The sequence below is a fragment of the Protomyctophum bolini genome, assembly GCF_963924005.1.
Source record: "Protomyctophum bolini genome assembly, chromosome: 18".
In the NCBI taxonomy this organism is placed as follows: Eukaryota; Metazoa; Chordata; class Actinopteri; order Myctophiformes; family Myctophidae; genus Protomyctophum; species Protomyctophum bolini.
The window spans coordinates 13,100,019-13,120,859 of NC_137879.1; the positions used below are offsets into that span (position 1 = coordinate 13,100,019).

The following is a 20,841-nucleotide window of genomic DNA, read 5'->3' on the forward strand; positions in this document are numbered from 1 at the left end:
AACGGACCCCTCACCAACCTTAATCCGGTCGTTTTAACGGACCCCTCACCAACCTTAATCCGGTCGTTTTAACGGACCCCTCACCAACCTTAATCCGGTCGTTTTAACTGACCCCTCACCAACCTTAATCCGGTCGTTTTAACGGACCCCTCACCAACCTTAATCCGGTCGTTTTAACTGACCTCTCACCAACCTTAATCCGGTCGTTTTAACGGACCCCTCACCAACCTTAATCCGGTCGTTTTAACGGACCCCTCACCAACCTTAATCCGGTCGCCTATAAAACAAGCGCCCCCCCTCAGTGACCATCGACTCCCAGGCTCTGCGTAAAAGGTCATCCCATCCATTTATAGCGATAAAACGATTTATATCTATTTATAAGCCACTTCACCCCAGCCCATACTTGGTGAATGAGATGAGGGAATAAGATGAACTTGCTCTGTGATATCTGTTTGCCCGTATTAAATGGAATCTGCTGACTGCAGACAAAATAATCTGTATAACTGGGAGGGTGCTGGGATGCTGGGTGTCTTAACTTGGTGTCTGTCTTATCAAATACATTATCTGGAATAGGTCTGGAATAGTCAGTGGTGGAAAGTACATTAAGTACATGTAAACTTACATGTTGCTGGCTGCTAATAGCCTATACTTATAGTATACAGTACATTTGTATATAGGCATGTCTGACATACCTGTCTGGGTTCATGGTTTGGCCAAGAAGTTTCTCACGTAATGTTAGTTTCATCCCTTGTACTCATCACATCTCAGCATTACATTTGAACATCAAATGCTTCATTAGGGTTAGGGTGCTCACACAGCTGATATACAGTCAAATAGTATTGTTTCAGTGTGTCTATCAAATGAAGCAGACACTGAAATCCAAAATTATTACACCAGCCCTTGGTGTCAAGGATTTCTGAGAAGTATACATTTAATATGAACTACAGTGATATGCTGTACTGTAGATAGTCCTCTCTCATCCAACTGCTGACTCCTGCAACAGCTGCAATGGCTTTGTGTGACTCTCTTTGATCTGTGAGAATGTGCTGTGGTGTACCATGTGTTAGTACAGAAGGGTGATAAGCACACGCGCACAAACATGCATGCATCCGCACGCACGCACTCACACAAGCACACAACCCTGGGTTATTTGCGGATTGTGTGTGTGTGTGTGTGTGTGTGTGTGTGTGTGTGTGTGTGTGTGTGTGTGTGTGTGTGTGTGTGTGTGTGCGTGTGCGTGTGTGTGTGTGTCATCTAGGCTCGGAAGTCATTAATCACAGTGACAGGGCTCTACTTTGCGTGTCAACTGGTGTGAAAACAGTGTGAGAAAGGACAAGGACTTCACACACACCAAGAAAGAAAATAACTATTTTTAACAGGACTTTTAACAGGATTTTTAACATTTCAACTGAGCAAACACCAAAACTCAACACACTTTTCAAGGTCTGGCCAGCACGGCCGTTTATTGTTACAGACTCGTTTTTAACAGCTGGTTAATGAGTGCTAACTTAAAGGCATGAAATACTAACTGAAATACTAACTTTCAGGTTTAATGTCTTTTATTTCCCTTTATAGGTTTGTTGTCTGCTTTGTCTTCCCAGAGGAGGAGCAGCAGGTAGGTTTGACGAGGTAGGTAGGTTTCTCTCCCTGAGTGGCTTTCTGAATATCACACTCTTTTTGTCCCCAGCTGCGGACAGGTACTTTGTTCCCCGTCTATACACAGGCTGGGGTAGTGGAACTTTGTCACAAGATTCGAGCGGGTTGGCGGGTTACCTAACACGCGTATTAGTATTTTTTACCTATTATTATTTCCATTTGGTAGAGAATGAGTGAGATGTTGCTTACCGCCGAGCATGCTCGATCTGTCGCTCTCGACTCTCTCGAGAGTCAGTGAGCAATGAGATTATTAGTATTATTAGTAAATCAGCCGCTGCAGCCTTAAGGCCTATTCATAGTCTGGATTTTCAGTGGTGACGTGAACACTGAAATAACGTTGAGCGGTGGTGAGTAAAAACAGAGAGAAGGGCTGGAGCGGTGGCGGTGGTTTGCTCTTCACCGCGGCTCGTGACGTCATGTTGTAGTTCGGTGGTCACCTAACCACCGAAAATCCAGACTATGTATGAGCCTTTACTCTCCTCAAGCGACACAGGTGAGTAGCATTGAACTTGATCGAGGACGTCTCACCCTGTCCTCTGCCTCCTCTTCTCTGACACCAACTAACTTCATGTCCTCTTTCACTACACCCATACATCTTTGGTCTTCCTCTAGGCCTCCTGCCTGGTTCCAACCTCAACAATAACATCCTTCTACCGATATACTCACTATACCTCCTCTGTACATGTCCAAACCACCTCAGTCTGGCCTCTCTGGATTTATCTCCAAAACATCTGAGAAGCGCTGTCCCTCTGATGCACTTGTTCCTGATCCTGACCCATCCTTGTTACTCCCAGAGAACCTCACAACAAATCTGGTCTCACCACCGTCTTGTACACCTTCCCTTTCATTCTCGCTGATACTTTCCTATCACACATCACACCTGGCACTTTTCTCAACCCATTCTGTTTTTTATTTAGATTTGTTACATTTCTACTATTAACATCATTGTGTTATGGGTCATACAGTCCCAGGCGAGTAAGGGTCCTATATATGAATGGTTTCAGTCCTTCTTGGTCCGTTCACTCCCAGTGACAGAGTTCATGATTGTTATACATCGGTATTCCATTTGTTTTTCGTACAAGATAATGAAAAACAATGAAAGGAGGAGAAAAAGAAAAAACTAAGAATATGCTAAACATCTATCCACCCATTCTAACCTGCTTGCACTCGTTTCATCACCTATTTTCTCCCCAGCATGTGCGAGATCACAGTTTCATGGCCAAACTGTCACTATGGGTGCTGGGTAATGGAGAGGAATGTGATTAGAAGAAACGTGTGGAGCAGGAGATGTAAGGTGGAGAGAGATATGGGGTGGAGATTGTGCTTGTGCATGTGCGTGCGCGCGTGTGTGTGTGTGTGTGTGTGTGTTTTGTGTGTGTGTGTGTGTGTGTGTGTGTCTGTCCTTATGTCTGTGTGCGATCTTGTTCTTCTTTCCCTGTGAGGATCAGTTAATTCTCAAACCTTTGAATTTGAAGGATCCATACAATTACAAAGGATTGCGTACACTGTCAGAGTTAGACCTGTAAGGGTCCATTTAGAACCCCCTCAAGGAACTCTGAGCATCCCTGGACCCTCCGTTGAGAAACACTGCTGTACAGTATGATTGGCAGTTGTTGTGCCAAATAATGAGAAGGTCAGTTAGGCCTTTTGGGGATTTTTTTTTTGCACAGCAGGGAATAATTAATTCACACCGATGTACTGGAACCTGACAGCTACTTGTCATTATGTGTCTGAAATGTGTGACATCCAGCGGTATAGAACATGAGCTTCCCTCATGTGTCACGTGAATGCATTCATCCAGTGGTGGATGGGTAAAGTTATGAGATATGAGGTTCACTTGAGTATGTAAATGTTTCGATACTTCTACTCCACTGCATCTCAAATATTCTACTTTTTACTCCACTATAATTGTTTGAAAACTTTAGTTATACCTTACTGTGTGTATAGATTTGGATTATTGGATTGAATTTTCGAAAGAAATTGTGAAATCTTTAGAAAATAAATGGTGAAATACATAATAAGTTAATGTATAAAGGGATACTGGGACAAAAAGATCATACTATGGCCTCCATAAATGTATCCTAAATCACAACATTCGATTCATTGGAACACATTTCCATCCGTTTTGTAAATTCGTTTCCACTCGACAATGACAAAATAAGCTGTTTTCTGCAGCTCTAACCTTCAATTATAAGAACCTACAATGATTCTTACACTGAGAATAAATGTTTGGCGGAGATGACAGAAAAAGGAGCAATCGTTTGATTCTGATTTAAACTGGTTTCTGGTTAAAATGGTGTAGCCATGGCAACAGAGGAGAGTAATACATATCAGAAGGCATTGTGTGTAACCATGCATGGTTACCTTTCAAGTTTCAGTGGGATGAACTACAATGGTTAATGCAGCCACCACCTGCCATCGTATAATGAACCTATTATATGAAGATACTGTAGGTGAAGTGGTCCTTTAAATGCAGCCATTCTACAGTAAGCCATCTCATTAATCTTGCATTCTTGTCATAATCTTGTATTCAAAGCCTTAGAGTCTATAGCAGGAGGTTAACTAAAATGACATCCAGATGGGTGAAGACTGAAGCATGACAGCCCATTCCATCAAAATGATCTTTGCGGTACAGGCTTTAGCTCCGACATACTATCAGTTCGACTGTCATTAGACCGACAACCTACCCCTAACCCTAACCGCAAGCACGGAGCAATGCATGTCAGACCAACACATTGTCGGACCTTTGTTGTTTCGGATTTTGATTGATTGATTGAAGTATTTATTAACAGTTTGCAGAATCGCTACATTCCACATGAAAGCAAACTCAATACAAATAATGTTACTGTGGACGACACACTGATAAAGCATTGCACTTGTGATCCAGCCTTATGATCTAAATCCCACTTTTAGTGGAAAACCCATCTTGCTGCTTTCGCTGCATTTTGGGCCAATTTCTATCTGTCACAGGTAGCAGGGAATTGACCGTGAGACATGTAGCATATCACTTTAAAGTTTAAACTGACTGAAAACAGGAAATCACTTTGTATTGCAGGCCACATGCTCTTGTCTGCTTCCATGTCAATTTTGCTCACTCAAATGACAAAAAAGCCCTGAAGAGCTAAACGATCTGTGACGGTGAAAAGATAGTGAATTGGTGCCAAGTCTTGTTTCTACAGCCCTGCTTAGGACAGATGGTTTAAGAACCCCACTGTCATGGCACTGTGTGTTGGTATATTGTAGCCTTTTAGATCTGCTAACACACAGGTTCCATGTTGCATTATACTATACTGCATGTCCATGTATTCATATGTATGAGAGCCAGTGTTGGTCAATATTACTTAGGAGAGTAATATGTTTACTTTACTTATTACCCCTTAGAATTTCACATTTCACCCGGGCCCCTTCCACCCGCAAAAGAACACATCTGTTTAGCCAGCTCCTTTTACAACTGAATCCAATTCATTGGAATAAGAAGTCTCCAATCAGCCAAACTGAATAACTGCAGGATATAAAACAAAAACAGTCTTTTTCTGCTGCATATTCCACATTTGGAATTCAACAGCAACAATCTGAACTGCACACACATGGCTGCAGCATCTCAAAACGGACAGTATATATTGTATATAACAAACAATACAATAAAGCAACAGTATCTGACCTTTTTGAGGCAGCCTAGTCTCTCAAAACAGACTGTTGATATTATATAATATTACATATTACACCCCCCCCCCACCCACCCGCAAAAAAAGGAATGTACAACACAATATGTTAAGTTTTAACTGAATCCAAATGTTTTGAATACTAATATTAAGAAGCCAAAAAGGCTATAAAATAATAAAGCAGCAATCTCTCTACCTTTTAAATGAAATGCAGCCAACAAAAACAAAAAAGTAATGTGTAATAATTATGTGCTATTTTTTTTACAAAGTAAATAATATAAAACGGAGTAATAACTTACTTTACTCGTTACTGGGAAAAGTAATAATATTACAGTAATACGTAACTATAGTAACTCGTTACTGCCCAACATTGATGAGAGCATGTTGGCCCATATGATGATGACACAGATCCACAAACCACACAACGCCAAATATAGTACTACCCAGAGCAAGGCTCACCCCTCGCCACTATACTTGTCTTGACGTGGGAGGAATACACGTCAGTGAGGTACGCGGCTGTAGGACTGAATTATGTTTTCACGTCAAAGTCTTTAGAATATTTTCTTCTCTAAAAGCGTTTAGTTTTTTGTTTCTGCGTGCTTTCCTGAGCTTATGTAGCCCACAGCGTGACGTCAATGGAACCTCGGTGCATTCTGGGATGTTGCGTTGTTTCTTTTAGTTCCACTGGCCAAACGCAGAGCATTTGCATAATTATACAATAGCCATAATTTATCCTGTGTACAACTGTACATTTGCATATTATACAGTAGCCATACTGAAAATCACAAATAAGTATCCTTGGCAAGATGAGATCCGTCGCTAGATGATAGGATTGTAGCTAATCACCTGCCTCTTCACATGGTTTATCATGGAGGACACTGTGTTCTCTCTGCAATATGATCTCATGGTTTATGTATCCATGGTTTATGTATGAAGTGCTTCATCAAGACCCATTATAATGATTCAATGTTTGGAACTATACTATTGGTGTAGGAAGCACTGGCAAATGCAGTACATTTTCTTGTACAGTAGCCATACTTGAATTTTTTAACTATGATGATGACATCATATTTGAATTTAATATGATGAATTGAATTTATGATGATGAATGAAGTGAATGATTTCCGCTGGACCCCTTTAGAAAGTCCAATGCCTGGAATCAGAAGAGGTTTGTTGCCTTGCAACAATGGAGGCAGAGAAAATAAGTACCATTCGTAGCAGTTAGAGAGTCTGTAATACAGCCATACTGTGTATGCGCACGCACGCACTCGCACACGTGCGCACACACACATCACATCACATGGATGCGCAAAGATGAAATGATGAATTGATGGGCAGGAAAGACAGAAAAGCAGAGATGAGGCGGCTTGGTAGGAAAGTAGAAAAGTCAATATAGAGAGAGAGAGGCTTTCAGAGCGAGTGGGACGAGCAAACAGACATTCTCTCTGAAGGTTTAATGGAGGCACTCTGTTCAGAGAGCTGCTATCTGTCACCAGCTCGTTGTGTCCGCAAGCACCTTTGCTGGAGAGCAAAACATGATCCATGTTTGGAAGAGAGACCCAACATTGCTGGCACAAATCCTGCACGTCTGAATTGTTATATTTTTTGTTGTTTTGTTTTTGTCATTACTTTCCCCCTGCTGTTTTTGTCCTGCCCTGATTAAAAGGCTTGCTGCTCCAGGCACTGATGTGTTCCAACTCCGAGGCCAGAGACGTCACAACTGCTCTGTTTAACGAACAGAGATGTTTTAACTTTATCTTCGCCATAATTTCTCTTTTCACTGGTGTCACGAACTGTGTACTTTTATTGTGGTGTAGTTAGTGTGTGTCCTGTCTGCTCTAAGGTTTACTACCTGCCATGTCTAACCTTGTGATTAGTCTTTGTATTTGACCTGTGTCCTGTTTAGTGTCAGCCTATCGTGTGTTGATTGTAGTTATGTTGCACCTGTGTCTTGTCTATTTAAACCTCCCTGTGTACAATGTTCACTTGCCAGTTTATAGTTTGTTGTCACAGTGTCCTGTCCAGTTGTGAATAAATCACCCAACTTTATCTGCCTGCCTGCTTTTGGTTCTGCATTTGGTCCACCACTTGTCTCACCGTGACAGTATAAACTGGCCAAATATGGACCCAGCAGAACTACAGGAAATCGACGACGACCTCCTAGCAATCAACAGCTATGTGAGTGCTATTAAGAACACCACCTGTGTTAGGCAGCAGGAAATGGCTCTCAGGTTGGCATTGAAAGAGACCTTTTGTTTGATGATGAAGAGTACTAGCACGACTGGTGGATGGAACAGCCAGGCAATTATCTTCTATGTTGGCATCCTTGATTTCCAACAACCACCACCCGCCGGAATCGGTACCTCCAGTTTGTCCTGCTACCCAGCCTGTGTACTGGTCAGCTAGCCCCAGCACGACTAGCCTTCAGTTGGTTAGCGACCAGCCTGCTCCATCAGTTCGGCTAGGGTTCATGAGCCTGGAACCCACCTGTTCAGATCCTGTTCTCCCTCAACCTGTCCGGCGTAAGGCCACCAGGAGGAGGCACCAGTGCGTCCAGGAGCCCTCACTGCCTCTCAGTGCACCAGAGCCCACGCTTCAGCCCAGCACCAGAGAGGCTTCTCGGCCACTGGCTAGCAGCGCCAGAGAGGCTCAGCTGCTGCACAGTGACGCAGTGATGCTGCAGCACGCCGCACAGTGTGCTCATTCACTGCCGCCGCTCAGCACCATAAAGCCTCTGCCGCTGCAGCTCACCTCTGAGGCCCCGCCGCTGCAGCTCACCTCTGAGACCCCGCCGCTGCAGCTCACCTCTGAGGCCCCGCCGCTGCAGCTCACCTCTGAGGCCCCGCCGCTGCAGCTCACCTCTGAGACCCCGCCGCTGCAGCTCACCTCTGAGGCCCCGCCGCTGCAGCTCACCTCTGAGGCCCCGCCGCTGCAGCTCACCTCTGAGACCCCGCCGCTGCAGCTCACCTCTGAGGCCCTGCCGCTGCATCTCACCTCTACTGAGGCCCCGCCACTGCAGCTCACCTCTGAGCTCACCTCTGAGCTCACCGCTTGCGTTCCTTACCACATCACTGAAGTGGCAATAATCACGTTAAACCACACCCTCAAGTGTAATATTGCAATTATAAAACAGTTAAACAGTTAAAACTAAGAAAATCGCTGAAAAAATATATTTTTTTAATGACAGATGTAGTCACTACGACCACAAATGTCCCAAGAAACTAGCTAGCCTAGCCACCGAGTTTGCTAGTGCTCTGGGAAAACAGAGCCGCTGAATTCTTTGTTTTGATTAGGTGGTGAATGGTGCTGGTTTGATCCACGGCTAGAAGCCGTTTCAACCAATCAGATTGCTTCCTTAAAACGGCCTGTTATATAATTGTAGTTATGTCGCACTCGCACCTGTGTCTTGTCTATTTAAACCTCCCTGTGTTCAGTGTTCACTTGCCAGTTTATAGTGTGTTGTCAGTGTCCTGCCCTTGTATGTCCTGTCCAGTTCTGAATTAATCACCCTTCAACTTTATCTGCCTGCCTGCTTTTGGTTCTGCATTTGGTCCATCACATGTCTCACCGTGACAACTGGTGCTGTCACCACTGCTTTATGCACACATGCACGCGCTCGCGCGCACACACACACACACACACACACACACACACACACACACACACACACACACACACACACACACACACACACACACACACACACACACACACACACAGAGAGACTGGTAATCATGCATGTATGCAGGCACACATTCACCTTGTCACAAAGACTTTAGTTTGAGAAAATAAAAGCGGCATTACCAATGCACATCTGTTACAGGCTGGTGTGCATTAAGGATAATGACTCATTAACTCATCATTAACAATGTGCATCTGTCACAGGCTGGTGTGTGTTAGGATCTAATGACTCAGATGGTCAAATTAAATTAGCTTGTTAAAGGTTTGCTGAAATTAAAAATATGCTTTTTACACTTTTAGAGCATATATCCGTGGTCATCATATGCATTTTTAACACATTGTCTGCTATTGACGAATATATGCATGTTTTAATAGTCATCTGTTGTCTGCGATTGACGTATGTGTATGTGTGTGTGTGTGTGTGTGTATATATATATATATATATATATATATAATCGCTCATTTCAACCCGTGACTTACATTTTCTTGTCTGTTCCTAAATTCAAATTAGTTTAGCCCATTGGCGGACCTTAATTTTTTGGATACGATGTGCAGAAAAGGGTAAACAGCGTTCCTGGTGGAAACCATGCGCCGTTTCTGAACCGCAGTGGGAGGGGGGTTGGACGTGACCTCATCTCGCTACAGAATTAGCGTAGGGACTGAGGGAACCTATCGGGGCTAACGTAGGACCTGCTATCTGGGCCAACACAGGAATGCCCTGACTTTGATCTGTTAAAGCTTTAGATTTGTTTCCTTATTCCCCCCCTCTCTCTCTATCTCACTCACTCACACACACACACACACACACACACACAGGATATAAAAATGAAAAGCACCTTGGGCGAAAGGCACGAATATTTACGTTACTCCTGTCGAGAGAGAGCGAGAGAGAGAGGACAGAGAACAGAGGGAGAGGAGGAGAACGGATGAAGGAGTACAGTGCATGACATCTGGTAGACTCTGGCTACAGAGTGCATGGCTGTGCATGGCCTCTCATTACAGTAAGTCTGGTCTGTTCTGTGGTCCTACCCCCCCACAGCTTGCCCTGAAGCACACATCTATCCACTCAGCTCTAAAGCCAACCCAGCACAGCAGCTATGTCCAGGCATCTGTCCGCCCACACAGACCCCTGTCAGCTGCAGCCTATTGACCGGTCCACACTGGCACTGCACAGAAAGGCGGGACAGGGTATATTTAACACCGCTGACTGAGGAGCAATCAACAAGGTCTGGGAAGAATAGTGCTGGACAGCAACCCTTGGCATCCATCACCTCTAGTGTCTGGGCTCTCACAACAACACAGCATGCAGGTTTCTGTGTCCATTCATTCATTATAGTGACTCACCTATAACTTTGTGTAACTAGAGAAAAAAATCCCACTTCGGTCGTTTGGCCTCTTTCTACGTGAAAGGCCATGCACTACTACTACTACTACTACTACCCCCAGACAGATACAGCTCCAGTGGGCAGCTAAATATAGCTCAATGTGAAAGGGGATTTTTTTTTTCCTGAAATGTAAAAAGTACATTAAAATAAATAATTAGGCCATGTTGTGACTGTGAGGGGATGACTGTGGGCTACACATACAGTATACTGGACTCCTGAATATAGGTGAAGTGAATTGTCTCTCCTCAAATCCTCTTTACTAATAGCATGTGGCCTACCAAAACAAACCGTTCAGGTCAGATCAGACAAACCTGCACTCATTGCCATACATTGCTGCACACACACACACACACACACACACACACACACACACACACACACACACACACACACACCTTGACAGCTCCTTCTGCAGCAGCAGACACACGCTGCTCTGACAGCTGATAGGAGGGCAGCTCGTTAGCCATAACAGGACGTCGTAACTAACTACCCAGCATGCTCAGCGGCACCCTGCAGCGAGTGCAGTAGGAGAGTGTGTCACACCTCCGGGGACGTGAACGGCTTTAGGAAATAAAGGGGTGTGTGTGTGTGTGTGTGTGTGTGTGTGTGTGTGTGTGAGAGAGAGAGAGAGAGATGGGAGGGGGGGGGGTGGAGGCAGAGCATGGGGACGGCTGGTAGCTAAAAACCATCAGTCCTCTCTATTCCTCTCCTCTGCCACGAAGTAACAAACAAGTCTACGACACTTATAGTGGCGTGGCGTTGTGTGCCGTGACGTGCCGTAACGTTATCCAAAGAAAGAGCTGCTATACTTCACTGACAGTGAATGTTGAACTGATTGTCTGGGGCAGTCATGACATCGCCAGGGTGATTTTGTGCTGGTTTTGGCGTATGGTCGATTTAAACATATATCTGGATGTAAAAGCTCTAAAGACGTTCCCAAAGTCACTGTAGAAAGTGTTACCGTTGTCGGTTCTTGTAGATCAGCTATTTTCATTATTGTTTTTTTACTACATTTAATTTTGACAGGAAAGTGAAAGTGCATGGTTCAGTGTGTCTGTGTCCAATTTGAAGTCGGTGGGGCGAACGGTTCTCCAGATATGTGGATTACAGACGTATATGTATACAGACTTTTTATTTATTTATATATATATATAATTTTATCCCACGATTTTGCAACCCATTTTTTCACCCAGTGTCAATTATCTAATCCTGTGCACTACACTTCCTCTGTCAACCTGGGGGGCAGCGGACTGACCTCATGCCTCCTTCTATTCATGAGGAGTCCAAGCTGCTTCTTTTCACGTGACAGGGGGGAGTTTCCCCAGCCGGACGTAGCACGTGGAAGGAACATGTTATTCCGACCCGTTCCTTTCCCCTCCATCTGGCACCCCGGCTGGCCATGGAGGTAGTTTAGAGACCTGGATTACTGCATGTTTTTTGTGAGGGTACCTACCCTAGGGGACACGGGGAGAACATGCAAACTCCACACAGAAGAGGCACTGAAGACGTGGAGGAGAGAGGCCGGTTATAAGACTGAGGTTAGGGTTAGCAACCTACGTGGCCGGTTAAGACTGAGGTTAGGGTTAGCGACCTACGTGGCCGGTTAAGACTGAGGTTAGGGTTAGCGACCTACGTGGCCGGTTAATACTGAGGTTAGGGCTAGCGACCTACGTGGTCGGTTAAGACTGAGGTTAGGGTTAGCGACCTACGTGGCCGGTTAAGACTGAGGTTAGGGTTAGCGACCTACGTGGTCGGTTAAGACTGAGGCGTGGCTGGTTAAGACTGAGGTTAGGATTATCGACCTACATGGTCGGTTAAGACTGATGCGTGGCTGGTTAAGATTGAGGTTGGGGTTGGCAACCTATGTGGCCGGTTAATACCGAGGTTAGCGTTAGGGATAGTATTACTGTTAGTTTGGAATTATGGGAGGGCGGAATAATGACATCCATTGACATCGATTCCCACGTCTTCTTGCATTTATATTTGTTCATTAAGCAGGCACCTTCTGCATCTCTTTGATGAATACAGTGTCTTCTGTAAGAGTGAGTATGTCCTGATGGATAAAGACAGCTAGCGGTATCTCTTGTTTTCTCCTGCTTGCTGTGCGCTATCGGAAGCCTAAACGTATAAGCCCACACGCCACACTTCGCCTGGTGCTGGCAACGCCACTGCTTAATGAATAAATCTAAAAGCGAGAAGACGTGGGAATCGGTGTGAATGGATATCGGGCGGAATGAAAGACGACGGCGGATGTGCCTCACATGTAAATTCCCTCCTCAGGCCTTGGATGTGTTCCAGTGTGTCGGAATGTGTTTAGAGAGAATAGATTAGCCAGGAGGCAAGGTTGTTTTCTTTTTTCTTTTTTTTTGTTCTGTGGATGATCTTAGATTAGTAGTCACTCTGACTCAAGTATACAATTTGGCAATGCGGTTTCTGTTGTCTCTCTCCTCTATGTTTGAGTGAAATTTACTCAAACTAAGAACTAAGGCTCTGAGCTCAGGTTATAGGAGGGAAGCTGGAGCTCAGCTGGTCACACAGGACGAGATGTGGCTGAGGGGAGATGAGATAACACTGCACACATCTGCTCCCCTCTCCCCCCATGGGGAGTGTCTGCCAACGCTTGTTAATACACCTGCTGCCCAGCAGAGCCAGTCTGTTTGTCACAGTGAGAACAGAGATGCTTCTAATCAGAAATGGAACAATCGTGTCAGATGAGCTGGGGGTGGCATCAGGAACTGTGGGTTTCTGACCATGCTGTCTGTATGTAACCACTTTCACTTTACTTTCAAATGTTTTCAAAGCTAATGAAAATAGCAAAAGAAGCTCAAACTTTGATCGACTATTTCCTAAATGTTTGCGCAGCACTCTTGTGCGACAAAGTGGGGCATTCATTGATGTAAAAACACAGAGTTGAAATATAAAGATACAAGGTTTCTGCCCGACAGTACTGATCAGTGATGTATTCAGACACATTTACTGTAGATGGGAAGAGCATTGGCTATAGTGTATGGGTTGCAGGTCAAGTGCTTCCATTATGTAACAATGTGCAATTTGCCTTGACTGTTGAATCAATATATCTCTGCCGGTTTCAGATTTTTTTTGTCTTCACGCTGTCCTCCTAGTCTTTGTAATAGCTATAATTCCTCTCCCATTTGACATTTCACTCCTAATGAGATTATAAAAGTGGTTTAGCCTTTTATTCACGCCTTTCTCTTTGTCCCGTAATGATGAGAATCAAAGTGTTCCTCATTCTCATTAGTATTCCTCACCTCTCTGTTCTCTCTGTTCCACGCAGGTGTTATGTGGATGACAAAGTGTCCAAGGTGGCCTGGCTCAATCGATCCAACATCATCTTCACTGGTCAGGACAAGTGGTCCCTGGACCCCCGAGTAGACCTTGTGACTAAAGGACAGCTGGAGTACAGTCTACGCATACAGAAGGTACAGTATGGCCTTATAGAGAATCATGCACATACATAAAGTACAGTACTGTAGTATAACGTTTTAGATAACAATGTATATAGAAGGTTACAGTAACTATACAGTGTGTTCTGTTAGAGAACAATGCACAGTTGGTGTTTCATAATGATGTTTGTGTCTTCTACACTTCGTCATACGTGTCATACACTGTTGTCAGGCACCTAGTTTGGAATTTTCTAAAGTAGAGTAGCCCTAAATGAGCATTAGTGAGGGCAAATTACTATAAGATAAAGATGAAAATGATGAAAGTGCTCCTTTACGCGTCATTTACTGCCAGATTTATTTCCCCTGTTCTTCCCTTGCCATTTCTTCCAAATGTGATGACTCATCACATTTGTGATGACGACTATGGCGGTAATAACCGCCATAGTCTGGGCTAAAAAGCCCAAGGCATGTTTTTCATGCAAAACAAATGCTTACAATGGATTCAGAATCATGAAAACCTCCTAGAAAGTCACATGCTACTTAAAGCAAAATAACAATTTTCATTGTTAATGGTGCCCCAGTGTTCAGCATCTGTCACAAAGTTTCCCAAGGGAGCTGGCTTGGAACAAATTGAGAGGTGATAGTGACACCTTTATGAACACATTGACATTTGTGAAGAAAGCTATTGGTGAGCATTACCAAACGGCATACCGTTTCTTATCACTGTGACGTTGTCTGGAAATGTGTCTATATTTCTCTCCTCTCTGTATTTCTATAGGTGAATGTATATGATGAAGGCTCCTACACATGTACCATACAGACTAAACAGAAACCTAAGACCTCGCAGGTCTTCCTCGTTGTACAAGGTAATGTCTACCTCACTGATTCTCAACCTTTTTTCTCTTTAAGAACCTCCAGTTTGATCCCATTTGCTACCCTTTTCTCTTCTCTGGGACCCCAATCTACACTGTAAAATCATCAGTGTTTAAATGGAACCAAATGGACTATATATGAACTCCATAACAAGTTAACTGCCACCGTGTGGCCATAGAGGGTAGTTATAGCTGCGCCAGCTGGAATTGGTTGTTTTCTCGGCTTGCAGACATCCATTGTAAGAAACGGCTCATAATAGATGTTTATCTTTCGCCAGAAACGTTAATATTTCAATGGCGATGATATGGCGATGATATGGCGATGATATGGCGATGATATTTCGATGGTTTATGCTCCACTTATGAGATTTAACTCAACAATGACAAATCACACATCAGAACCGAACCTTGGATGTATGGACTCTATGGGATGTGCACACACGTTTCCTGGTGCTGGGGGTATGCAAGATGTTGCCTAGCAACCGGGCCAGTGTTAAAAGTTGATTTTCAGAAAAACCGTTTCATATCGATAAAATACATTAATTGACATTGTTTGGATTTTAATTGACAGAATACAATTTACAATTTAGGCATTTAGCAGTAACAAGAACAACAACATGTATACGTCAAATACATGAAAATAGTCATCATGAATCATACAGTATGTAAGCTAAGAACAGTGGAATGCATATCTATCATCATCATCACCTTTATTTATACTCGGAACAGTCGAGGGCAAGCCCTCATCTTCAATGTATACATTATAAATCAGGGTAAATTACAAAGGAACTTTATGCAGAGCAACCAGTCAAACAAACAAACAAACAAACAAACAAAAAGAACTCAGTTGAAACAGGAACAATCATGGTTAAAACTGTTTTGACGCATTCCTTTGAACTGACTGAATAATGGTAGGTAGCTCAGCTGAAAAGAAACTAAAGTTCAATTAAAAAACAAAAGCAAGAAATATAGGCAGTACAATAGAGTCCTCACACAAACACATCCTATAGTAAAAAGCCACACTATAGAAGTGAGTCTTTAGGAGAGTTTTAAAAGTGCCCAGTGACTTAACCTGTCTAACTTCCAGAGGAAATTGATTTCAAAACTGCAAATGCTCTATATCCCCTTGTGTTACAACTTACTGTACAAGCCTTGCTATGGTGGTGACCTTGAGTAGCAGCTGGTCTGGAGAGAGAGAGAGAGAGAGAGAGAGAGAGAGAGAGAGAATGGGGTTTTTATTTGAGTCGTGACCCATACAAATTTGTCCTGCCCCAATGTTTTGAAACCAGTGGCATCTAGACTATTCAGTCATGTTAAATGTGTTTAGGTCTTATCACTCAGCACCTGCTATAACAGAAGCTATTGTGTTGTAGACAGACTGTAGAACTATTTATGGTCTTTAAAGCTCTATTCCCTTCAGATTTGTTCTGGCACTGCGTCTGGGAAAGGCTTACAGAGTCTGTGCGTCTGTTTGTTTGTAATGCAGACACTCAAGTAAAACCAAGATTTAAATACCGGTATAAACAAATAATATGAGGAACATTGTATAATGCCTTAATATGAATGGCCGTTTACCCTTTCATGGGAGCTTACATTAAATATAATGGCAAGCGTATACTGTCAGAGTACTGACATTAATTCAAAGCCTGTGGCAATAGATCAATACTGATTTGAATCAGCTGGCCCATGGCTGCAATCGGCATGGTGAAGGAAAGAAAGTTAGTATTTAAGAAATAAAAACGGGATACAGAAAGCAGGCTGGTTTAATTGGAAACCACAGGTGGTCGTGGAATATGTACATTTACATAATACATATCCACTGTGGGGTCGATGGTGTTTAATTGGCACATTTTACAATGCTCTCCACATCTGGCACACAGCCAAACACAAATTCATCATTGTGGAACATTGCAATGTATGTGGATTGATGAAGAAAATCCATTATAAGGTGACACATAACATAAAGTGGAAAACTTGATCCATTGATTCTTGAGGGGCGCCAAGGGCTAGCCCCTCCAATGCATGGCTTTCCGAAATTACATCATGCGGCAACCAAGTCTATGGACTTTAATGTTTGTTTAGGGCAGTTATGGTGTAATTCCTTTACCCTCTTTAGTGCTGTAAATGACAACGTAATACATCTGCGGCTGATATAAATACAGTGTGGGTGCACCTCACTTCACACAAGTGTGATTCTTTATTTTCTTTCCGAGGGGCAGTGTAAGATACACACACACCCCTTTCTTTCCTAAAGCCGTTCACGTCCCCGGAGGTGTGACACACTCTCCTACTGCACTCGCTGCAATTCCAATTTCCAATACTTTTACTGCTACTCCACTACAGTACATCTCGGATCCAAATACTCCACTACATTTATTTGAAAACTTTAATTACTAGTTACTTTGTAGATTGTAATTCTTATTACAAACATACATTAACCACTTCTTCAGCCCTATGTACATTTCGGCCATTTGAAAATAGCCGTTCTACAAACTCGTAGATCTGCTGTTTTCAAAAGATTTTTGTACATTTGAAACGGGACGTTCTGCGTAATGAGTAGCCTACTTTAAGTGCATTTTTATGTCAATACTTTTGTACTTTTACTCAAGTACATTTTGAATTCCGGACTTTTACTTGTAACAGAGTACTTATATTTTGCAGTATATTGCACTTTGTTCCACCACTGGTGTTAATTATGCTACAATGATAACAGCAGAGAGTGGGACTTGTGGGGATGCAGCATGGCAGTGCAACATGGCAGGAAGGAAGCAACAGAATCAATGTTTGGCTCTAACTGTCACATTATCTGTGACAAATGAGAGTGCCGACACAAACTCGGGGAGTTAAGTAGGACATTCCGATGTTCAAGCGACACATAACCGGACACAATGGATTGTGGAAGAGGCAATCTGCTGCCACAGAACTCACAGCGGGAACATCAATTCACATTAAGACCTTTTTGAATGGTTATTAATGGCTCATATCTTTAGTCCATAACCAGATATAAAGACAGGGTTTGCCTGCATACACTGCTGTGTGGTGAAATGATACCGGGGCATACTGTACAAGAGCTAGACCGATGGTCCATTATTTAACTTTTGTGACGACATCGGTATCGGCAATTATGCAGTTCAGTTGTCAGATGTCCAGATTTTTTTTTACCACTCTCAATCTAGCGTCCCTATCAATCTTGGGCATGCCATTAGGCTATTGTAGATCGGCACATTATTGAACATAATTGAATAGGGCTAAGTGGTTAAATTAAACATATATCCTAGTTAAAGTTATAAAATATAATCTATAGCCTAATCAAATGATTATTTTATTTTTTAGATTGGTTAAAAAAAAATGCCTTTTTTATTTACGCAGTAAAACAAAGGGTCTTTTAATCTTTTCATGTGCGGTGGAGGAGGTGCCCTCATGCATTTAAATGGGGACATTCCACATGCATGTGAATGCTCGAGGTAGGCGAGGTAGCAAGTGAAATATGTGTCTGGTCGATTTTCATCTGGCTAAATGCTCCACAGCCATCCATCCTTGGTAGACAAATGGCCTCTGCATGTGTCCTCGCTGTGCCCCTCAACGCCCCTTAGTTCTGATATAGGAGGGACTTCTATAGCTTCTCCCTCCCTTCAACCCCCTACTCTATCTGTCACTAACAGCCCCCCACTCCCACAGCCACGGTCCGAGTCCATGATCCAGACCTGTCAAAGCAGACGGACAGCCTGGTTCCTGGCTGTCAGAAACGTTTGTGAGGTGAAATTGAGGAGCGGGGTTAAAAACCTGCACGAAGATGATGTGAAGGACAATGTAGGCTACAGGGTGGAGTTATAGGAGACATCAGTCACATTAGTGCCCTAAACTTGATTGATTGATTGAATATACACATTCAATTTTCAATTCGCTTTGGCATGGCATGGGGGGAGGTCAGATCAACATATGGAATGAATTCTGTACTGGCCATATATGGAGCACGTTTTCATAGTAAATGTGACCTGCGGTCGCAATTATACATAGTATGGATCATAAACCAAAGTACACATTAAAGTAAAGTTCTTGTTCATCATCTTGGTTTCAATTCAGATATTAACGAATGCATCCGGTCTAAAGCCAGCCTACTCAAACTATAGGATATCCGATAATTTTGACACACACACACGCACGCACACGCACGTGCGCACGCATGTGTGAGCGTGCTATTTCCAAACAGCACTTCTGCTGTTTTCTATCAAAACGGGCTGTGGCGTGTTTCCTCCTCCGTATCATCAGTGCCCATACCTGAGGCGGGGTTGGCGAAAGGGCCTTTCTGTGTGGATTTTGCATGTTCTCCCCGTGTCCCCTAGGGTAGGTACCCTCACAAAAAACATGCAGTAATCCTGGTCTCTAAACTGCCTCCCCCTGGCCAGCTGGGGCGCCTGATGGAGGGGAATATGGTTGGAATAACGTGTTCCCTCCACACGCTATACTGTACGTCCAATCAGGGAAACTCGCCCCTGTCAGGTGAAAAGGAGAAACTTGGACATTCAGGCATGAAGGAAGCATGAGTTCAAGTCCGTTGCTCTCCCCATGTCCCCCATATATGGGGACTAGGTTGGCGGAGGGTGTGTAGATCAGGATCCAGGATCACAAAATCGCGGGATAAAAAATATTAGAAAAAAAAAAGGGCTGTGGAGGTTACGCACATACCATCTTGACGAGCATAGCTTGCATAATAAATAGAAATATGATAAGAGTGCAGCGGAGGATAGGAGAAAAGAGGGGCAGGGCAACGCTGGTGTGTGTGTTGGCGCTGGCACATGTGTTAACCAACAGGAGAGGTAGAGTATCGATACATCAATACTATGGAAAAGTTATATTGGACCGTTTTTATTTTCCAAAAAAACAGGACCATTGGCCTAGGCGGTGGTGTAACCGTCTGGCACCCGACTGGTAATCCAGTCACAGTGTGCCGCGGGTTCGACTCCCGAGCCCGACACGGCCTTTACTGCATGTCTTCCCCCATCTCTCTCCCGTTTCCTGTCAGCCTACCTGTCTGTCCCTTCAAAAAACCAATAAAAGGCGTATGCCGCAAAAAAATATCTAAAAGAAAAAACTAAAAAAAACAGGACCATAGACTTGGCTGCCAGATATGACATAATTTCAAAAGCATGTCATGCCTACTTCTACCATCACTGTCCATCATGTAAACTAATTTCCCTGCACTTGTCTTTCAACTTTACATGTTGTGCAAGTTGTGCACATCAGGATGTATTTCAAACACTGCAAACATCCTCACAGCATCTGTGTGTGTGTGTGTGTGTGTGTGTGTGTGTGTGTGTGTGTGTGTGTGTGTGTGTGTGTGTGTGTGTGTGGGGGGGTGTGTGTGTGTGTGTGTGTGGGGGTGTGTGGGGGGGTGTGTGTGTGTGGGGGTGTGGGTGTGCTTGTGTTTGTGTTTGTGTGTGTACCAGATGTCTGGCATGGTATTTAGAGAGACCATATGGTCGCCACTCGCTGACACAGTGCTTTACATGGCAACACCACTCTGCAGCCTGTAATGCAGCATATGTCCACTTATTTTTAATAGAGGTCTGCATTTTATTTCCCATGGGAGCTTGGGGAGCAAGTTGGTGATGCAACCTTTAGTTTGCTTTTTGTGTTGTTTGTGTGTGTGTGTGTGTGTGTGTGTGTGTACGTGTGTATGTGTGTGTGTGTGTGTGTACGTGTGGTGCGGGCATGTCCAAAAAGTATGTTTATCCCTCTTTAAAACGTTTGTACTGAAATTCATACATTACATAATAAGCAGCAAGTATATCCTCTCCTCCCATTTTCTACTCTCCCCTCTTCTCTTCCCCATGTCATAGGGATCAGACATATCAATACGGCAGCATTTGTTTAATTCCAATTAAGTAATGTATTTATTTTAAACCTGAGCTTCTTTGTATCAATGTCCAGTCAGACGGTAACCTGACTCCGTCAGATTGAGGGAGTATTGAGTTCACAATTTCCCTCCTCCTGCCTGCATCTGGTCTCTCTCAAGCAGAAACGATAAACCGGAAGCAGCGGGACATAAATGGTGATATCTCCATAATAATTTCGAGTTGTAGTCCTGTTAGGTTATGTTTACATTTGCACTGTGGCAGCGCTTCAATACGTCATCAGTATCGCGTTGATCCCGCCTCTAGCGGCCACATACGGCCGTGTC

General features: G+C 43.6%; 1 protein-coding gene across 1 annotated transcript in view; it reads left to right on the forward strand.

Annotated features, from left to right (window-relative positions):
* The window catches only part of LOC308332807 (limbic system-associated membrane protein-like), a 75,175-nt gene that overhangs the window by 41,798 nt on the left and 12,536 nt on the right, over positions 1–20,841 (forward strand). The window contains exons 2-3 of the mRNA XM_080788908.1: positions 13,680–13,824; positions 14,567–14,654. Coding sequence (XP_080645034.1) covers positions 13,680–13,824; positions 14,567–14,654 — 233 coding nt within the window. The remainder of the gene's footprint in view (positions 1–13,679; positions 13,825–14,566; positions 14,655–20,841) is intronic.